The sequence below is a fragment of the Miniopterus natalensis genome, chromosome 2 (genome assembly GCF_054644295.1).
Source record: "Miniopterus natalensis isolate mMinNat1 chromosome 2, mMinNat1.hap1, whole genome shotgun sequence".
NCBI classification, from domain to species: Eukaryota; Metazoa; Chordata; class Mammalia; order Chiroptera; family Miniopteridae; genus Miniopterus; species Miniopterus natalensis.
In genome coordinates this window covers 175208692-175230241 of record NC_142082.1, presented here as the reverse complement: position 1 = coordinate 175230241, position 21550 = coordinate 175208692, and the positions used below count along the sequence as shown (strand labels likewise).

General features: G+C 41.7%; 1 protein-coding gene across 1 annotated transcript in view; it reads left to right on the top strand.

Annotated features, from left to right (window-relative positions):
* The first annotated feature begins 2369 nt into the window (after positions 1 to 2369).
* ALDH1L2 (aldehyde dehydrogenase 1 family member L2) overlaps positions 2370 to 21550 on the top strand; it is a 38393-nt gene continuing 19212 nt past the window's right edge. The window contains exons 1-10 of the mRNA XM_087813801.1: positions 2370 to 2417; positions 8561 to 8705; positions 11460 to 11694; positions 13415 to 13580; positions 15530 to 15631; positions 15847 to 15936; positions 17406 to 17540; positions 18586 to 18711; positions 19242 to 19333; positions 21329 to 21476. Of these exons, the coding sequence (XP_087669927.1) occupies positions 2370 to 2417; positions 8561 to 8705; positions 11460 to 11694; positions 13415 to 13580; positions 15530 to 15631; positions 15847 to 15936; positions 17406 to 17540; positions 18586 to 18711; positions 19242 to 19333; positions 21329 to 21476 (1287 nt within the window). The remainder of the gene's footprint in view (positions 2418 to 8560; positions 8706 to 11459; positions 11695 to 13414; positions 13581 to 15529; positions 15632 to 15846; positions 15937 to 17405; positions 17541 to 18585; positions 18712 to 19241; positions 19334 to 21328; positions 21477 to 21550) is intronic.

Here is a 21550-nt window from a genome sequence, read left to right as displayed (position 1 = left end):
GACTCTCCATGGAGTAAGGCAGATGTTAAAAACGAGGATATAGAACTTCTCATGCAAATTCTTAAAAATAGAGCATTTAGGTTTTTTTTTTTCATTTACTGCAGTTTCTGTTTTTTGGTGTGTTTTTTTTTAAATATACCTTTATTAATTTCAGAGAGAGGAAAGGCGAGGGAGAGAGAGAGATAGAAACACCAATGATGAGAGAGTCATTGATTGAGCCCGCAACCCAGGCATGTGCCCTGACCCGGAATCGAACCCTGATTGCCTGGATCCTAGGTCGACGCTCAACTGCTGAGCCATGCCTGGCCGGGCTCTGTTATATTTTAGGCTTAAATCTAACATCTTACTAACTTCCATCTTTTTTTTTCACCTATTTCATGTTCCTTTTTCTCACCTTTCTTGCGTTCTTTTGGATTATTTTTTTTTAAATCATTCTTTTACCTTGATACTTTTACATTCTATGAATTTGGTAGTAATACATGATATTACTATTCTTTTAGAGGTTAACTAGAGATTATAATATGCATCCTTAACTTATTAAAGTCTAACATAAATTAGTACTTTTATTATTTCTAAAACAAATCTTTGGCCTTAGAACATTTTAAATCCACCTTCTCTCCCTAAAACTCAGATGCTATTGTTGTCATGTATTTTAATTATATATATTTTTGAACTCTATAAAACATTATTAGAATTGTTTTAGACAATATTAACTTAAATTTGTCTTCGTATTTACTCTTTCTATTGCGCTTCATTCCTTTATCTCTGAACTTCCATCTGGGATTATTTTCTTTCTGCCTAATGACCGTTCCATTCCTCCAAGCCCCGCAAACTTACCCAACAACTTTTATTATTTGTGTATTTTCATACATATATGTATATATCCACAAGATTTTATTATTGTTGTTGTTCATATGGCCAATGTTCACTTAAATTCACTCCATATTTGCCTTTTTTTCCTTTTTTTTTTTTTTTACTTGGTCTTTATTCCTTCCTGCATTGCCAGGCTTCCGTGTGGGTAATTTTCCTCCTGCTAGAAGGATACTCTTTAATATTCCCTTTATTGTGTGTCTGTTTATGACAAATCTCTGAAGCTTTTGTTTTTAAAAATGACTTTATTTCATCTCCATTTTTTCTGGGTATTTAAATCTAGATTGGCCGTGCTTTTTTTGTGAAACTCTCTAATTGCATCTGGTCTAACCTCCAATTATCAAGAGAACTACACTTTTGGTTCTTACAGAAGAAAATCTTAAACATCATATTTCATTATATCTGGGTAAATGTAAACTCATTTTCTAAAGTTAGGAGTTGGAGTATATAACTATAGAACCCCCAATTCAGGAAAATCCATAATTCTTTGCATAGACAAAAACGCTTCCCAGTTCAAAGGAATAAAAGCTTACTAGGGGGGGATAAGGATGTTAGGGAGAAAAGAATCAGGAAAAATGCCTCCAGGAGGCTGTATTTGAGTTATACCTTTAAGAAGAGAAGGAATTTAATCATGCAGAGTTGGCAAGTGATAGGTGACAAGCTTTTCTAGGAAGGGTTATCCAGGGAGGAATTAGTAAGTACTACAGCTAGGTTGAATTACATGTGGGAAAGAGCAGTGAGAAATAAGGTCAATGCTAGATTGCAGATGGCCTTGCAAGCCAGGTTAAGTTCTGTTTGAGACAAGTCTCAGCTAAAGCATGTCTGAGCGTTTGTTCTAGAAAGTGAAGGCAAAGGATTATCTATCTATCTATATCATCTACCAATCATCTGTTAGGGACCAGCTCTGTGCCAGGCCTTTTGCCAAATGATTTATACACAGACTCTCATTCAATCCTATCAGCCTTTGAGATAGGTGTCAGGATCCTGATATGGAGAAGGTGCGCCCACGTCTTCAGTCTCGCAGGTCGAGGCACACTGGCATGCCTGTTGCCTTCTCAGGACTGTTCTGGACGTGACTTGGAATGTCAGATTGATCATTAAGGCAGATTCCTACGTGCTGCAGAGGGTCTGAGTAATTAGCAGAAGGTCCCACAGCCAGTAAATACCTGGAATACAACCGAAACAGAGCTAGCCCTAGGGAGCTGTCCCTACCCCTGGGCGCCAGCGCTGCAGCTGGTCTAAGGCCCCGAGGCTCCAGGTTGCCCGAGCACGCCCCGCCCAGTCGCACGCGACTGGCCACCGAGCCCTGCCAGCTGGAGGGGGCGGGACCAGCCAGCTGGAGGGGCGGGGCCGGGGCGGGGTCCGGGGCTTGCCCTGACAGCCAGCTGCTGGCTCCGCCGCCTGGAGCTCCGAGGCTGCGCGCCGCGCCCAGCCTGAGCCGCCCGCCCGCCTCGCGAGCCCCGCGCCGCCACGCCGCCGCTCGAGCGCTCCTTTCCAGAATGCTGCGGCGGGGCAGCCAGGCGCTCCGGCGCTTCTCCACCGGCCAGGTGAGTCCCGCCCTGGCCGCGTCCCGGCTCTCACCCCGGGGCTGGAGCGCCGGGCGGAGGGGCTGGGGTGGCCAGCGGTGTTTAAACAGCTTAAAGCTAAATCAACGCTTTTAAAACTGCAGAAGAGACTCCGGGGAGGGTCCTGGATGGGGCTTGGCAAGCGTGTCATTGTCTTCCATGGCGAAGGGGCAAGGATGTGGCTCTTGAATATCTAAAGTCTGGCTGGGACTGACGGGTGGGAACGGTCACTTGGCGAGCGGACAGAGTCGGCTTCCTTTCTTTTATTCCGTTTCAATCGTGACATCCCCCTGGTTATGAGCTGGAGCCAAGGTAGAGACCATCTCCTGGAGGAGAGTACTATGAAATCACCCGGGTTCTCCTCGGCTGCCTGAGATGTGTGCGCTCCCCACTGGCTTGCAGGGCCCATTCAGATAGTGGCACTTACTGCTGGTGGCTGCAAGCTCATTATTTCTGAGCTGCAGGCTGCAAGATTTCTAGCATTACTGGGCACTGCAGAAGCAGCCACTCTGGACCATTCGTGAACTGTAGCAAGAACAGGGCTTTGGCCCAGCCCCTGGCCTTGAAATTGCATCAGCTCCTCCAGAAATAGTAGGAGAGCCCACATGTTGCATGTGGCACTGCCTTCGGCACTTTGGGGGCCTTTGGAGAGATGTCTCCCTGTATTAAGCAGACTACAAGCTGTTTAGGGAAAAGAAAACACCCATCCTATTTACGGTATTTCTTAATAGGAAGTGCATGTGTGCTGTGTTACACAAGAATTTGCTTTCGATTCTTCTTCTCTACCAAAGCCATGATTACATGAGTACACATTCAAATGGAAAAGCTTGGAGGCAGGGAGACGTCTCAAGTAGCACCAAGAGCTGATCCAAGTGGCATAAGTGGAAAAGCTTTCATCCCCCAGACACCACCAAATAATAATTCCCTTTACCCCATACAGTCAGTTCTAGTTATTTTGGAAGCATTCATCTTTCTAAAAGTAAGGAAAAAGAGACCCACTCTGGCAGAGCTCTTGAGCGTTCTCCGAAGCAGTGCACTGGATTCCTCATTAGGTTTCTCCCACCACTTGGCACATGGAAATCTAGGTTGGATGGCAGGAGAGCAAGGGGCTTGTGCCAGCCTGTTTTATTGGCCTCCTCTGTCAGCAGCTTTCATTGAATTGTCTTTTTTGGAGAGCAGAAAAGAGTCTTGAAGAGTAAAATGATAACAATAGTGGGGTTTACATAAGATTTGACTAGTAAAAGGTAAACATCCCAGGGGGCAAATAGCATAAACAAAAGCTTGTGTGTGGAGAAGCACCAGGTACAGCGAGGGCTCAGGGCCTGTGTCTGACTATACCTAGGAATGCATGTGGAAGAACAGTGACATGTGGCTGGGAAGAAGGCAGTTTCTTCAATGGCCAAAAGGAAGACATGGGATAAGTGAAGAATTTGGTGTTTCTTGATCCACAGAAAATGAGGACCCATCCTTTGGACTGTGTTCTATAAAAATTGTTCAGCCCTGCTGGCCGTGGCTCAGCGATTGAGCATCAACCTAGGATCCAGGAGAACGGGGGTTCGATTCCTGGTCAGGGCACGTGCCCGGGTGGCGGGCTAGGCAGCCGATCAATGACTCTGTCATCATTGATGTTTCTCTTTCTCTCTCTCCCCCTTCCTTTCCTCTCTCTGAAATCAATAAAGATATGTTTAAAAAAAAAAAGAATTGTTCAGAATCAAACATGGCTGGTGGGAGTGTAAAATGGTGCAGCCACTTTGGAAAACTGGCAGTTTTTTTAATAAAGTTAAACATATACTTACTTATTTTATGACCCAGCAATTGCACTTCTAGGTATTTACCCATGAAAACTTTTATGCACACAAATACGTTTTTATGAATGTTTATAGAGGCTTTGTTCATAGACACCAAAAACTGGAAACAAATGTCATTCATTTGGTGACAGGATAAACAAACTGTGCTATACCCATCCATACAACGGAATCCTACTCAGAAGGAAAAAGAAAGGAATAGACTACTGATACATACAACATGGATGAAACTCAAACATGTATGCTAAGTATAAGAAGACATACTTAAAGGGCTACGTATTATATGATTCCATTTATCTCACATTTTGGAACAAGTAAAACTTATTGATAGGCAAAAGATCAGTAGTTGTCAGGGGCTGGAGATGAGGGAAGGACTGACTACAAAGGGACATAAAGGACTTTTGGAGGGGGGTGGAACAGTTTTTTTATCTTGATTGTGTTGGTGGTTACATGACACTGTATGTCTAAACTGACAGAACTGTATACTAACAAGGACATATTGTATGTAAATTATACTGTCATCTTGAAAAAGAAAAAAATTGCACAGCATTTTGTGTGTGTGTGTGTTTTTTAGTTTGGTGTTAGAGCAGAATGAAAAAAATATCTCAACCTGGCAAAATCCAAGGGGAAAATTATTTTATGGCATTTCCTGATAAAACTAATTTTTCCATTCTCTGTTTTAAAGAAATGGACTTAGAAATATTTAATGATTTCCTCTTAATGATACTGCTTTTTTAACTAGTGCAACCGTGTACTAATAAAACCCTTTGTCAGTTACTATTGTTCACTATCTTGCCTGGCTCCCTGCTTCTTAATTTCTCCCCATGGTGGGGGTTATTTATCCCTCATATTTATTTGGCACTTGTTATTTTGTTCCCCCTGCTAGTGTCTGGGACAAGTTTGGCTGGTGGCTATGGGTTCATTGCCTGGTTCCAGGACTTAAGGTTACCTTTGAATCAGTTCAAGAGATTGGACCCTTCCCTGCCTCTTGGAACCAAGTACTGGCTTTGTACTCTAGTTCTAGCAACCATGTCCTTAACTTATTTCCTTGTTGTCTGACCCCTGCTTTGGAGTCGTTTGTTTTTAGAACCTCCAAATTCAACCTTGAACCATATTAAATAAAGTATTATACACTGAACACGTTATCTAAATCCTGAGGAATTAATAATAATAACAACATTAATATAGCACTTAGTATGCTATTTGACTCTGGGCTATGTTTTAATTTCTTTATCTGTAAAATGGCTTAATAACGTCTGTCTCCAAGAGTCATCGGGCAATCAAAAGGAAATGATAGATATGAAACACCTGGCATATCTTAGGATCTCATTAAACTGTTTGCTAATATTTTCACCCCTTCTTTCTGATCCAAATTCCCCAGGACAGAATCGGTATTGTAGTTGGGAGACTCCATAAAGCAGACTCTATGTGCCTGTGAGTTAATGGAGAGCTTGTTAAAATGCAGCTTCCTGGGCCTGAACGTCTGACTTCGTAGATCTGGGGTGGGGCCCAGGAATCCACATTTTTAACATATCCTCCCAGCTGATTCTGCCAACACTGGCAGTCAGTCTTCAGATTATACTTGGAGAAATAAGACTAAGGTCAAATATCCCAGTCCAGTTTTTTGTGGGGTTGTGTGGGGTTTTTTTTGGAATTATGCTAATTCATTATAAATACACTTAAAATCTGAAAATTTCACAGTGTTGGAAACTCGCCTTTGTAACTTCAGCTTTAGCACTGAGCTCAGACGGTATTTCAAGGAATGTAGTATTTCCAAAGAAACTGACACGGTTTCCTTAAACACTGTCTTTCTGGAGGTGTTTTGAATCTGAATTTGAGCTCCAATAATGGATGGCAGCTGACATTTGAGTCAGCTCAGCCTCTTGGCTCCTGTGTTTGAAAAGGAGTATTTTAGATGTTTTAAAATATCTAGCATTGGTAGTGGCCTGAGGTAAACTCAGGTTTTGTGAGATAGCTAACGTGTAAGTTCTGTTTCAAGCCATAGCGTTAATTATAGGATTTGAAGACAGAATGTTTACAGAACATTCCAATTTTTTGAGGAGAGGAAACAAAATAGTCACACGTTTTCTGTAGGCAGAGTTAATTTGTTTGCTTGTGAATATCTGTTAGACATTGAAGCTCTAGGCTCTTTAGGGAGAGAAATTTCCGCTGGCCCTGGGAAAGGATTTTTAAACTGAAACCTTAATTGCTTAATTATCAGCCTAATTACGGAAAAGGTGTGAGCCCGTAGGCTTTTAAGTTCATGCCTAAAAAGGGATGCCAGCCATGCCCTTAATAAAGTGGGAAATAAAAAGTTAAGCTTCCTCATAATCAGATTTTCACAGTGAGGCTTTACTAATTTGGAATCCCATTACTGAGAGGGGAAATTCTAAATCCGAGCCCTGTGCAACCACATCCTAAGGCGGAGGAGTGGAAGGTGGAATGAGTTCTGGGGAGCTGGGGCTGGTCTGTTGCCAAAAGAGGACACGCCTGGGAAGTCATGACCTTCTAATTACCTTCCCTACACCCACAATCCTGCTTCTAGCCTAGGCACCTGCCAGCTTTTCACCACCCTTAAGCTCTGTGAAAAGGCCCCATTTGGGGAGAATTTACACAAAGCATAATTGCTTACAGACAAAATTTTAATCGCTTTAGTACTACTATTATCTCTGTGGTGTTTGTATTTCTTGATAATCGTGGAATTTTTTTAATCCTCACTGAAGGATCTGTTTTTATTGGTTTTTAGAGAGGAAGGGAGAGAGAGAGGAAAAACCCCATCTAGGTGAGAGAGAAACATGGATCCGTTGCCTCCCTCCTGTCCACGCTCCAATAGGGATCCCAGGTACGTGACCTGACTGGGAATCGAACCCGAAACCTTTGGTACCCAGGACAACACTTCAACCAACTGCTCAGCCCAGCCAGTGTAGATCATCACTGTATTTTTATGCATCAGTGTTAGTCTTCTAAAAAGAAGATGGAAGGCATGGTGGTGGTAGCTCATTTTAATTACTTGATATTTAAGTACACACATGGGCTTTGAAGTCAGATCAACCTCGATTCAAATTCCAGCTGTCCTTTCTGCCAGCATGACCTTGGGGATATACTTGATGTTTCTAAGCCTTGGTTTCTTCATTAATAAAATGGTACAAAATGGGGGGATAATAACAGGATAGTTGTGTGGATCAAGTTAAATGAAATTATGTACAGGCCTCAGTTCCTTATCTGAAATGTGTGAGGCCAAGTGTGTTTTGAGGTTCAGAATTACTCACATTTTGTTAATATGATACATAGATATTCTATTAAATACAATTCACAGCAGGGTCTGAGACAGTATCTGTAACCAAATACATTGATTTTTCTGTAGCAAAACATACAAATATTCATATAATCTTTATAAATATTATAAAGACCACAAATAGCATTATGTTGGTTTGGGTCAGGTTTAAAGCCAAATGAGTTTGTTCAAACTTACAAGAAACCTACAAGGATATGAAGAATGTTCCATCAATCCAGGTTTTGAAGCCAAATGAGTTGGATTCACTTACCAAGGGTTTTGGAATTCTGGGCTTTGTGAAAAAAAGACATAAAACAGTGTCAAGTATATAGCAAAATCTTTAAAACATTGTTAAAGCTTTTATTTAAACAGTACTTGGTGTCAGACACTGCACTAAACCTATTGCATATTAAGTCATCTACTCCAAAGTTGTATGAGGTTGATGACATTATTATTCCCATTTTACAGATGAGAAAAAGGCAAACAGAAGTTAGTTTCTTGCTTAAGGCCATACAACTAATAAGGGGTGGGTGGTACTAGGCTTGGACCTCAGATAGTCTAGCTCTGGGGTCCGCTTTTGACCCCTATGTTATACTGCATGTTAGCTCTTGGCCTCTTTTGGGGGTAAGATTAGTACAGCTCTTATTTCTATATTGCAGGGGCATAAAAGCATTTTCCTATTGAAGTGGATCTTGCTCAGAGTTAAACTGCTTTTCACTATGGAACTTACACATATTTGTTAATATCGTGCCTTATTGCACTAAGGAGTTGAAGCGGCTTGTAAAAATATATGCAATCCCCATGTTTATAACGAATAATCAAGGGAATTAAAGCAAAGAAAAAAAGAATATTTAGGAGTGAAATTATTTTCACTACTGTCTATATATAAAGTAGTCTGGGTTCAGTGTATGTCAGTAAAAAAATTATTTTGTAGACCTTTGAGCCTTTGTCATCCTCAAGTCATCTTGAATGAATGAAAAAGAATGTTTATTATCCATATGTCTTCTATCCATACTAACAGTTGTCATCATTAAATTGTTTCACAGGTTTATTTCAAAAACAAGCTGAAGTTAGCGCTTATTGGTCAGAGCCTCTTTGGACAAGAAGTCTATAGCCACCTCTGCAAAGAGGGCCATCGAGTTGTGGGGGTGTTCACAGTTCCAGACAAGGATGGAAAAGCTGACCCACTGGGTGAGTGTATCTTGGAACAACTGGATCAAGGACTCTGAAGTGGCCTTTCAACTATTCAGCCGGGGGCCCAGCTCAGACCCCTCATTCCTCATTAGCATTTCTGTATTTCCACTTACTTGTCATCATCCCGGAAGACCCAGATTGCATGCCTCCCTTCTGGGCTCTGCTGTGTCCACTGGACCTATTGAAAGGCTTGGCAGGCCAAGTCTGTTGGCATGGTAGATATAGAACAAAAAATCCTCCCTTCTCTGTGGGCCCAAGACAAAGGAGCAGGCAGGCCCCTACTGTATTGAGTTTATCCACTTATCTCCATGGTCACTATCAGGTCCATGGGAGGAATTTCCGGGCATGTATTTTTCCTGAGTTACACTTGTGACTTTCCAAAAAATAATATCTAATGCAGAGGCATGATAGGAATACAGGGAAGGCCACACCCAATCATAGATATTTATGTGGGGTCATCAAGAAGGCATTTATCTCAGAACAAATTATAGCTGAGGCTGATTGATGATTACGGTCGGTAAAGAAGATAGCCATCCTCAGAGCAAACCTGCAGTGTGGTTCTGATTTGCTCACTATAGTTATGTCAAGGAAGGGTACAAGACACAGACATAGAACAGTCTACAAATAATACAGGTCGGGACTAGGACTAGTGTCTAGAAATCTTGGCTCATGACTTGGAATTTCATGAATCACTGGAACTTCATGCAACACATTGGTTGGAAAACAATTTAACAATAACCATAAATTTTTACTTTATTTCTTGGAAGAAGTAGCTCTGGGGTTTATCCTAATTCTTGTTACTGCTTTTTAAAATATTGTATTTTAATATTATTTATTTTAAGTATCAAGAAGAAAAAAATTGGGCCAAGAGCCCATATGCACATGAATTTAATCACTTGATTTAGAAATTATCCTCGTTTTAGAAAAAGATGTCCTCAACCTGGGGAATTCTGAGGGACCTGCCTCATGCATTTTTATACCTGGCTCCAGCAGCTTGGTTTTAAATGATTCCTGTTGCTAGGACCACCTAGTTCATCATTACCTACTTCCACTAGTTTTGTGTGGGGATGTTTAGGAAGACTCATGTTTAGGATTCAGATTGGCTGTTGTAGTGGGGGACCCCAAATAATATTAGCTTAAATTAAGACAGAAGTCCACTTCTCGGGTCTGGGTTGGCCACCAGGGCTGTTGTGACAGTTCTGCGTATATCACAATGCAGACTCTTTCTATCTGTTGTTTTGCCACTATCAACACTGGGCTTCCATCTCGTGGTCCAAGGTAGCTTCTTCAGCCCTGACTGTCCAGTCTGCATCCAGCAAGCATGAAGACAGAGAGAAGCAGAGGGCAAGTCTTTCATTAAGGGCATAACCCAGAAGGTGCACATATTATTCCTACTTGTGTCCCATTGGCTGAATTCTACTTACAGGTCAAATCTATTTGCAGGGCAGGCTGAGAAATACAGATTTTTATATTTAGCTATATGTTCAGCTAAATTATAGAAATCCACTGATAAGGGGCGAAGGGGGTCAACTAGCAGTCTCTGCCATGTACATGAACTTCAGAAGAACTGCAAGCATGTGATGCTTAGACCTTTCACAATTTTCTCCCAATTTCACATTTCTCTTACCACCGTTTATCCACTTTCCTATCACCTGACGTTTGAGTTGTTTACAGTTTTTGAACACTGTATGAAAATTTACATTTTGTGAATATCATTATACTGGCCTCTCAAATTCTTCCAGATGGACTGACCAAGGCATCACCTTGACAGCTTTCAAGACTTACTAGGCTTCGAAATTGAGGCTTTGTGGTGTAGGCATCCCATCCGGAGTCATTGAGTACTGATGATTGGATGAAGAGAAGGAAAGGGAACTAAGAAATATAGGCTAAAAGCCTAAAATGTAGTTACTTTGTGTTATTGATGGAAAATAAATATACTTAAAATTTTAGGGTATGTAGTTAGTAAAATTGATATTTTATTATGGAAAAATGCATTTGTGCTGTCTGCACTTTGAGGGCCATTCCATTTCACACACAGGTAGGATGGAGTCATTCCTCTTAGAATAGACATTTTCCAGGACAGAGCCTCGAACCAGCTCCCATACGGCCGAACCCCTACAGGGAGCAGATGTCTTTCAGTCTTGGCCTCTCTCCTCCACTAACTTATGTGGTTGATGAACTTGGGAGAAGGAACTAGACAGGCTCAGCTCAGCTCCTTTCTCCCTTCATCTTTTGGAATCTGCTTGTTTGGCAGGGAGAATGTGTCCTGGTTTACAGTTTGCCCTGTGATAAAAGGGACTACCCTCAACAAACAGGAATGGGGAAAAACCTGAGGTTTTCCAATTGTGCCAGAGGTTAAGTATATCTGATTTGGGTGGTGACGTATTGGCACCTGGCTCCAAATATAAAAAACAAGCAAATGTTCTTTAAATGACTGGATCAGTAATGGAGGTATAAATTTTGATTTATAAAAGAAAAAGCCTCAATTAAAAATCTTAAAATGTTATCTAGGTACAAGTGTTTGAGTTCGAACATTATACCTTAAATATATAGATAAAAATCACATTAGAAAAGTGAACGATTCATGGTAAAATTGTAGCAGGTCAAATCCTGGCCAGAATCTAAATTGTTCTTCACTGTGTTTTATTTGTAAATGTTTCACAAAGCTATAAAACTAGATGTAAATCTATAGCAATGTAAAATTATGGCTAAAATTATTTTAATGAAAATAATCTTCTTTTTCATGCTCAGCTTTGGCTGCAGAGAAAAATGGAACCCCTGTGTTCAAGTTCCCTAGATGGAGAGTCAAGGGCAAGACCATAAAGGAGGTGGCAGAGGCCTACAGATCCGTGGGTGCCGAGCTGAACGTGCTTCCTTTCTGCACACAGTTCATCCCCATGGATGTAATTGACAGCCCAAAGCACGGTTCCATCATTTATCACCCATCTATTCTTCCCAGGCACAGAGGAGCCTCTGCTATCAACTGGTAAGGTTTTTTTAATAACATAGAAGATGGACCTATTTTGATAGTCCATAATCTTTCTGTTTCTTACCTAGATGGCCAATGAACTAGGTACACTTGAACAAGTGTGAGGTCCTGCATGATTGCTACTATTGACAAACTCCCCTGAGAGTTAGGGGTACTGCATAAGACAAAACAGCATTTCCCAAGAATCGTCTGTAACCAGGTTACAAGAATTGGCTGTAACTAGGTATTAAGCAAACAAAGGTTCTGCAGTCAGACAAGCTTGGTTTATGCTGGATTTCTTTATCATGGGACTTGTTAGAGCTTCTAATGTTAGCATCATAATCTCCAGGAGGGAATCTGAGTACACAACATTCCCAAACTTAAGTGATCATAGAACTTTTTAAAAAATTTTGCATGTAACATCTCAGGTACATTTCAGGAAATGCTGAATTACCTGAAATTATCTTTGTTGTCTCTTCCCCCATTCAACTTTAAGCTTCTCGAGGGAAAAAGGGACTATGGTCTAACAATTTTATTGCTGTATTTCCCAGTATCAAGAACAATGCCTGGTACACTGTAGATGCCCAATACCATAGGTACACCATGTTGTAAGCTGAGGTGGGCAAGCCCATCTTCTCTGCCTTCCTTCCTTTACCTGCACATCTCCCAGATATCTCTCAGTGTCAGGTTATTAAATAGGCAGGAAGTCTACACTTAGTTTAAGTGTGATGAACATTTCATTGTATTAAAATCTAATTATATAAACTGATTTCCTTTTGCTCTTTAAATAGTACTGTGGTATATATATCTGTGTACTTAAACTTGTATTTTTTAACTTCACATTGCTTCTACATGCAGAATCATTGGGTCAAAGTATATGCATATTTTCAAGGATCTTGATAACATAATGCCAATTAATTCCTCAACATTTCTGAAAAGAGTGATAGATTGGTTGATTAATTTAAGTTTGGCTTGATTAATTGCTCAGAGAAGTAAAAATTATTTAGATCATGTAGATCATAGGCATGGTGGATCTACCACTTCATGCTCCTTCTATTTTAGCCTGCTCTCTGACATGCTTTTATATGTATTTGTCCATATACCCAGGTTATTATGTACATTAGGAACTCCAGTTCTGTAGGGCCAGTATTTTTTCTTAGGCTGAGGTTTATGAGCCCAAAATACAAATAGTTAAATTAATCAACCACCTTTTACTATAATTTATGCAGAAAATCTAGAGCTACTTCTAGCTCCAAATGATGTTTATTCCTGAATTACACAACTTAAATTAATAATCAGTTCTCCTCTTCACATTGCACTGAGCATCCTTAGTTTTATCTTCCATTATTTTATTCTGCCTAATGCAGGTTCAAGTACATTGTAAGAACTGGACCCCAGTGGGCAAAATTACTTGATGCTGCAGTAGAAAGCCAACACCAGGGTGTCAGTGAGTGGTAGTAATGATGGACTCTAATGCCTTTTTCAGTAGATTGTCAGTCATTAACATGTGTTAACAAGACTACAGATGTGTGGATGCATAAAATAGCAGTACCATTAAATACTGCTTTTTATGAGTGGTGACGTCTCCCGACTCCACTATTAATATCTCACAATAGCTTCATTCGCCATCAACTCTCCATTGTAACTACCTTGTACTTTACTATCACTAATTCATCATTTGATGAGACAGTTAACCAATATTTTAAGTTGAAACACCTTTCCCCCCCCCCCCCCCCAGGACTCTAATTATGGGAGATAAGAAAGCTGGATTTTCTGTATTCTGGGCCGACGATGGTTTAGACACAGGACCCATCCTTCTCCAGAGGTCATGTGATGTCCAGCCCAATGATACGGTGGATGCGCTTTATAACAGATTTCTCTTTCCCGAAGGAATCAAGGCCATGGTCAGTATGCCATCAAGAAGAATTTAGTAAACCTTTGAGTTTTGAAAATATTTTTCTTTTCTTCTCTAAATATATCTTTCTATTGATTTCAGAGAATACAAATAGTTCTTTTTATTGATTTCAGGGAGAGGGAGAGAGAGAGACGGAGATATCAATGATGAGAGAGTCATTGATCGGCTGCCTCCTGCACGCCCCCGACTGGGGATCGAGCCTGCAACCCGGGCATGTGCCCTGACTGGGAATCGAACTTCGATCTCCTGGATCCTAGGTCGATGCTCAATCACTGAGCCATACCTAGCCAGGCAAGAATATTTTTCTTTTATTGAAAATTTGCTCATATGAATTTTTACTAAAAATATAAATCCAAACAATTAGATTTTATATTTACCAATAGGATGGTATACTTAGGGTGGAAATCTGAACTTTAACATTTCTAGTCTATGAAGCTGATTTGATCTCCTGGGAGCAATGATCAGATGGAGAAACTAGCAATCAAACTGCTTCAGTTACTTTGCCAAGTACTTGACTCTCCAACCCTGTTTATAATGACGGATTGTAAAGAAGTGCAGAGAATCTTGAGAAGTTTTGCTAAGCAATTTGGGCTTCCTTCAAAGGTATTTGAAATCAGTCTGTGTAATGAGGTGAAATTTGGCGTTGCTCTGCTTGCTCAGATGTGTTCTGGGTTAAAAGCTCAGAGCGTGTACAACACAAAGTAAAACTATATAAGCCTGTGAAAGTATTGAAAGATCATTTTAATGTCGTTTAATGTTTTTTAGAGTTTGATATGGTAGAAGTAGCAACACAGAGATGGACAGTAAGATGATATAAAGCAGCAGCCTTTGATTTCAGAGGCAGGAGAGTAATGTTTTGTTTGTATCTTTTAATGATTTAATGACACGAAAGTTCTCATTCTACCACTTATTTATTGTATGACAATAGGCAGGTCACCTAGACTCTTTAGTATTGGTTTCCTTGTCTATAAAATGTAGATAGTACTGCATGATTGATAGTTGTTGTAAGAATTAAATGACATTTGTGTAATGCATCTGGCATACAATAGGTGCTCAAAAATGATAATTACAATAAAAATAGTATTATGTGTATTCAGTGGCATTTGCTCAAACCCGGTTCCTGTACCCAAGCCCAGATGATGTTGTAGCCAGAAGTGGTAAGATGAACGAGCTGTAAACTTGTTCTTGTTTCCAGATGGCTTTCTCCATGTGCTCTTGGGGAGGTTGGTCAGCAACTGTGAGGGCTTAGAGAGAAATCTGAGAACCTGAGCTCCCATAGGCCTCCCAGTGAGGGAGAAAGTCTCTCAATTCAAGGCAAACATAAATGTGGCATGGGAGAGAGTGCAGGACACATCCCAAAGGCAATCAAACTCATGGGTAGATGTTAACTTTTTAAAATTCCAGGTATCCTAAGCTAGAAAGCAAGTTGAATTACTTACATGTAACAATGTGATCACAGTCTAGAATTATCGTGAGGGGCATAAATAATCCATAATGATTTATTGTACAGTTATATCCCTGAAAGTTCCATTGAGTCACCAAGGGGAGATTGAAATTTGTTAAAACAAGGAAGTACAGACTTGATGTTGGCAGTAGATGGACTTGGACGCAGATCTTTTTTCTGACACCTACAAGCTGTCTATTCGATCTTGAGCTAGTTGCTTAACTTTTCTAAGCCCCAGTTTCCTCCTCTGTGAGACAGGAGTAGTAATGTCCATTTCGCAGGATTGGTGTGATGTTGCAAAGGGGATTTCACATGAAGTAGCTACCACATTGCTTGCCACATAGATGGATCTGAAAAAGTGCTAGTTATTATCACAGTCTGAGTCTCTGGACAGATTTATATGCAGTGATTCTGCACAGCAGAAACTTCAGTTAAACAGATCATGCTGTCGTTGCCCACTGGGCTGTTAACACAGGTAACATTTCTGATTTTAGGTGGAAGCTGTTCAACTCATAGCTGATGGAAAAGCTCCTCGGATTCCCCAGCCAGAAAAAGGGGCAACATATGAAGGTATCCAGAAAAAGGAAAATGCTGAGGTATTTATACCAACTCAACAGCACATTTCCAAACTCATGGCCCTCAACCTTTAAGTGGTTCCCAATGTGCCATTTTTCGGCCCAAAGGTAGATCTCCAAGCCAGCCCGCCCCACCCCACCCCACCCACTTCTACCTCTGATAGAGAGAAATGTGTCCGTTGCCTTTGACACTGTCAACATTGGGAGGCTCAGCCTGTGGCTTTGTGCTTTTCTAGATTTCTTGGGATCAGTCTGCTGAAGTTTTACATAACTGGATCCGAGGTCATGATAAAGTCCCTGGAGCTTGGACAGAGATAAATGGACAGGTATGTTCTAGGGATGACTTTTTTCTCATGTTACGGTTGTGAGAGGCATTACACATAAGTCTAGGCTTCCCCTGGTCTTCCCTTGGTCATGAGGAGGGTCAGTGATTCTAGGAATATGCGACCTGCTCAAAGGAAACAGCCCCCTTCTCTACTCAGCCCACAGAGAGCACTCGCTGGGCTGGCCTCTGCTCTCACGGAGCCTGCAGCTTCAGGGCAAAGGGGAAGTGAATGAACACTGGTCACACAGTAAGACCCGCGCTGTAGTGCCTGGGCCCAGGCTTAGGCGTGTCAGGGAAGGCTTCCTGGAAGAGCTGAGTGGAGAGAAGGTGAAGACCCAGAGACAGGAAGGCGCATTACCCAAATACTCGCAATCCAGCCGGGGCCTCGGGTGTGGGGAGCAGGTGTGAGAGGCCGGGCAGGGGCAGGGAGGGATCTCAGCTCAGCTCAGCTTCTCAGGTTTCTCCTCTCCTAGGAAGTTTCCTGACCTCACAGGTCCTGCGTGGTGGGGTTGGGTGCCCGCCCTCTGTTCCAACAACACCCTGCCTGCCTCTGACATAACACTGTATATTGTGTCTATTTATCTATCCCTCTTCCCCCACTAGACTACAAACCTTTTAGGGGTAAAGGCTTCAAATTGGTGTCTTGGTAATCTCAGCACTTAAGCTGGCTTCTTAGTGCTTATAAATTGCGAACAGAAATATGTGGGATCAAGGAAGGACCAAGGGAGGAAGTATAGTGAGTGGTTAAGAGTGTGGGATCCGAAGCTGGAATGTTTCCGTTAAAATTCCGGCTCTGCCACTATTTGCTGCGTAACCTGGGGCAAGTTACTTAACCAATGGGTGCCTTGGTTTCCTTATTGCAAAACGGGGTATGTGAAGATTAAATGAGTTAACACATGTTCATTCATTTAAGCGCTCGGTCCCGGCCATAAGTATTCAGTAAAGGTTATCTTGATAGTACTCAATAAATGATCGCGGACAGTCATAGAATTATAACAACAAAGGGTCCCTTGGTCACAGCCTAGGTCCGGTCCATCAGCTGACCCACAGAGCACCCTGGACTGCCCGTCAGAAATCCCACTGCATTGGAATCGCCTGTTTTCTACTTCGCGTCAGCCCTTGCTGCCCTCCCTCCCCGGCACCCCGCTCCCCGCACGCGCCTGCTGCACCTGCAGGGCCGTGACAGCTCCTTACCTCTCTCACCTTGGTGTCCGCGGGAATACACGATAAACGTACACATGCTCATGTTGTCTGGGTGTGGGGCACTTTTTGAAACCCTTCGGTCATTTAGTTGCAGACTGCCTCTTGCTCTGTGCCATTTCTATAGATGCTTGACACAGTCTCTCACACTGGGGTGTCCCGATTTCATTGTAAATGGTAATTCCAGCTTTTTTGCAGAGCACTGCTTGCGCACACCCGTCCAGAGGTGTACCTTCCCCACTCACACTCTGGGTTCGATCTCTTTCTCAGATGGTCACATTCTATGGCTCATCGCTACTGAGTAGCTTGGTGCCTGCTGGGCAACCGCTGGAAATTAAAGGTGCCAAGAAGCCTGGCCTTGTTACCAAAAACGGACTTGTTCTTTTTGGCAACGATGGAAAAGCAGTGAGTGTTCAATATAGTCACCTATAAAACACCTTTTTGGGTTTCCTTCATAACCTGAGCTATTAAGGGAATATCGTTCACCAGCTGATCTGGTTTTGCAGTGGGATGTGGGAGACTCAAGATACTGGTGCCCCGTTTTTCTCTGGGGCTGAGCTGGGTCCATGTGCCTGGATGAGAACAAGTCTCCCGGGATGGGCCCCAAGGACCTGCACCGTAGAAAGTGCGTGGGATTTAGTCAGAAAACAGGATGTGAATCCCTGCTCTGCCACTGGCTGGCCTTGGGCAGGATGCTTCTCCCCCCTGAGTCTCAGTTTCCCCATTTATGAAACAGAGAGAGTAATCCCATCTGCCTTCCCACTGGCAGAGATGAATGTGGTCTTCTTTCAGATGGTCTCCTGTGCTTGGGAGTGTAGGCTCTGGCCTCAGGGGGCGCTTGGGCAGCTTCCCCATGAAGAAAGCAAAAGGGAATTTGCGACATGACAGATATTCTCTGCTAGTTTGCAGGGCACATCAGTTACTAAGATTGTAGGCTTCAGGGTCCAGCTAGTTCTGGGTTGTAACCCCAGCGTTGTTACTTACTAGCTGCTGGCATTGGGCAAATCACTCACCTTCATTAACTTCATTTCCCCATCAGTAAAATGGGTATAGTAATGCTGATAATAATTTAATCAGGATTTATAAAATTAAATAAGACGCTTCAGCACATACATACTAAGTACTGCGCATGCTGAAGTGTTCAGATAATGGCAGTAAGGGTGGCTATAGTAGGTTTTAGTCCAAATACCTACATCAAATGTCAATTTTTCAGGAGCTTATTATCCATTTTGAGATGTATCAGCCCCTAGACTTAACTGTCTCCTGCTACTGCCATTATTAAAATACGATTTCAATGCTTTTATACATATGGTAAGTGCTCTTCCTCCACGTGTTTGAATTTGCCGAACGATCTACTCCTTAAATACATGTGATACGTGACGCCTTCTCCCACCAACCTCGCTTCTGAATTGCCCGAATCCTCAATTCTTGTTTCGTTGCTCTTTTGTAGCTGATGGTAAGGAATCTGCAGTTTGAAGATGGAAAGATGATTCCTGCCTCTCAGTACTTTTCAGCGGGCGAGACGTCAGTGGTAGAGCTTACAGCCGAAGAGGTGAAGGTGGCGGAGACCATCAGGGTGAGCATGTGACGTCCTCATTATTTCTCTTCCCTTGGGAAAAGTCGTGGAGACGGAATTTTATCTTCTCTTTTTTGTATTAGCTACAATAAGAAATCAACCCCCAAATTATATGCAGATTTATTTTTCAGTCACACAAATAATCCAGGCAGTTTTAGGTTGGTATGGGGATTAGGGGTAAAGCTGGGAAATGAGGGTTGGGGTGGAGTCATTCAGGGACTCAGGCTCTGCTCTCTTCAAGGTCAACCTGGGGGTCATCTCCATTCCAGACAGCCAAGAAGGGCAAAAGAGCACAGGGAACTGGTTGGGGGAAGTTTTTCAAGGGTCAAAGCCAGAATGCGGATCACTTCTACTCATATTTGTTGGCCAGATGACAGTCTTACAGCTGCATCTTACTTGAAGAGATGCTGAGAAATGTAGTCAAGCCATGTATCCAAGATGAACAAGAAAAGGGTTTGGTGAGGAGCTAGCCAGTCTCTGCCAGTGTTCTACGCGGCACATCCCTCATAAAAGTTACCCTTGTTGTGTAGGTCATCTGGGCTGGAATTTTAAGCAACGTCCCTGTTATCGAAGACTCAACAGACTTCTTTAAATCTGGAGCGAGCTCAATGGATGTGGTTAGGTAAACCGCTATTCACGCACACCCTCCATGGGGGATTCTGACTATGACTTTGAAAATCAAATCTAAATCCTTGGTTCTGGATGTTATTACTTTATCCTACCTGTCTACTATATTTCTCTCCATCTTTTTTGGTTTGTTTCCATGGTCAAACACATATATTTGCTCCATTCTCTTTGTTGCTAACCAGGAGTTATTTTCTTTTTCTTTTTTAAGCCTCACCCAAGGATATTTTTTCCATTGCTTTTCAGATAGAGTGGAAGGGAGAGTGAGAGAGAGAAACATCGATGCGAGAGAGACGCGTCGATTGGTTGCCTCCCCCACATGCCCTTACCGGGGCTGGGGATTGGGCCTGCAAGCGAGGTACATGCCCCTTGGTTGGAATCAAACCCAGGACCCTTCAGTCCCCGGGCCGACATTCTAACCACCGAGCAAAACCAGCTAGAGTGGGAGTTATTTTCATATTTCCTGTATACCCAGAAAAGCAACCCTTCTAATTGTTTGTTCCCTTTAGATTTGTGTCTTTATATTTCTTAGCTGATTTTCCTCCAATATGACATTGGAATTGGGACGCTCTGGGTGACAGTGTCCATCAGGAATATCCTACATAGTCTGATTCAGAAGGATGCCTGACCTTGATTACACTTCCCACCAAAATCTTTTTTTCCTATTCCTCTCGAATTGCCCAGTAAGATCTATCTAGAATGAGGATTGTAGGCTACTTGTGAGAATAGGGTCATTGCTCTATAGTCAGAATTTCTCTACAGAGGTTTTTAGAGCAAGTTGAAAAGGCTGGAGTCCTAGAAAGCCCCCTCTGTGGCAGACGAGTGTACCAGGATCCTAATGGGGGAGTGTTGCAGAGGCATGTTTTCCTTTGGCACTATGGCCATTCACTAACTAAACAGGTAAGGAATGCTTCTCCTCTTGACAGAATCCTTCATGTCAACAGAGCGAGTGTGTTCTCGACGAATATTCTGTCTATTCACTTATTCACTCATTTAATTAACAAAATCTATTGAACACTTACTACATATCAGGAACAGTTTTTGTGCATTGGGGACACAGTCATCAACAAGATAAGGTCCCTTTATTCACGAAGCTTTTGTAGTTTGGTAATCAAAAACAGTCATCTCAAGAGCAAATATCATTATCAAAAGTCAAGAGTTTTGGTTCCTCAAATTATAAATCTTTCAGCTATGACTCATGAGTTTCCAGGAACTTCTAACTTGCTCAACTAAAAATTTCAATTCTGTACTTTTAGTACTTTTTTTTTGCCAGCAAGATACTCTTGCAGGAATTACCCATTTCCTGTTTGAGTGTCTGGCTTACCATAATCATCTAATGTTTTTATCTTGAACTACCAAGGCATCTCGTCTCTTTTAGACAATAAATGACTGAACAACAACTGTGGTAGACTTTCTATCCTGCATCTAGTACACCACTGCTATCCAAGAAATGTCAAATAACAGCTGTAATTTGAAAAATTATCAGTGAAAAGTCAAAGGATTGGAAAAGGCTTCAAAAAGTATATTGACCTATGGTTCTAATTAGTATCTATATTAGCCATGTAACACAAACAACTGTTTGTTTTATTCTTGCACATAATCTGAAGAAAATATTCTGCAATATGACTTGTGTTTCTCATAATCTTTACAGTTAGGAAATTTCCTTTATTTTTTTATTCCTTAACTACATTTGAAAGGAAAGGAACTGATTTTATGCGCCCCTTATATCTTGCTTGCATCGAAAGTAATTAAAATGATTTAGTCTTGATTTCTTTTCTCTTTAGGCATGTATAAAGAACTACCATTGTCCTTCCAGATAGCTTTTTAATTTTCCCCCCAGTCTTATCAGTTTCTCTGATTACTATCATGGAAGATCTCATAAAAAAAGCATGTGACATAAGTCTTACTTCGAAGCAACTTGACAAATGTAATAATACAGCTCCCCTAAACCCTTTAACACATGTAAGTAACATGAGCTGTTTTTTACTTTAAGGCTGGTTGAAGAGATCAGACAGAAATGTGGTGGGCTTCAGTTACAGAATGAAGATGTCTACATGGCCACCAAGTTCGAAGACTTCATCCAAAAAGTCGTGAGGAAACTGAGAGGGGAAGATCAGGAAGCAGAGCTGGTAGTGGATTATGTAAGTCTATAGTGTTTAAAACCTGAATCATTAAGATCCCTGTACTCTAAAAGAATGCTATGTCTTTCCCTAGT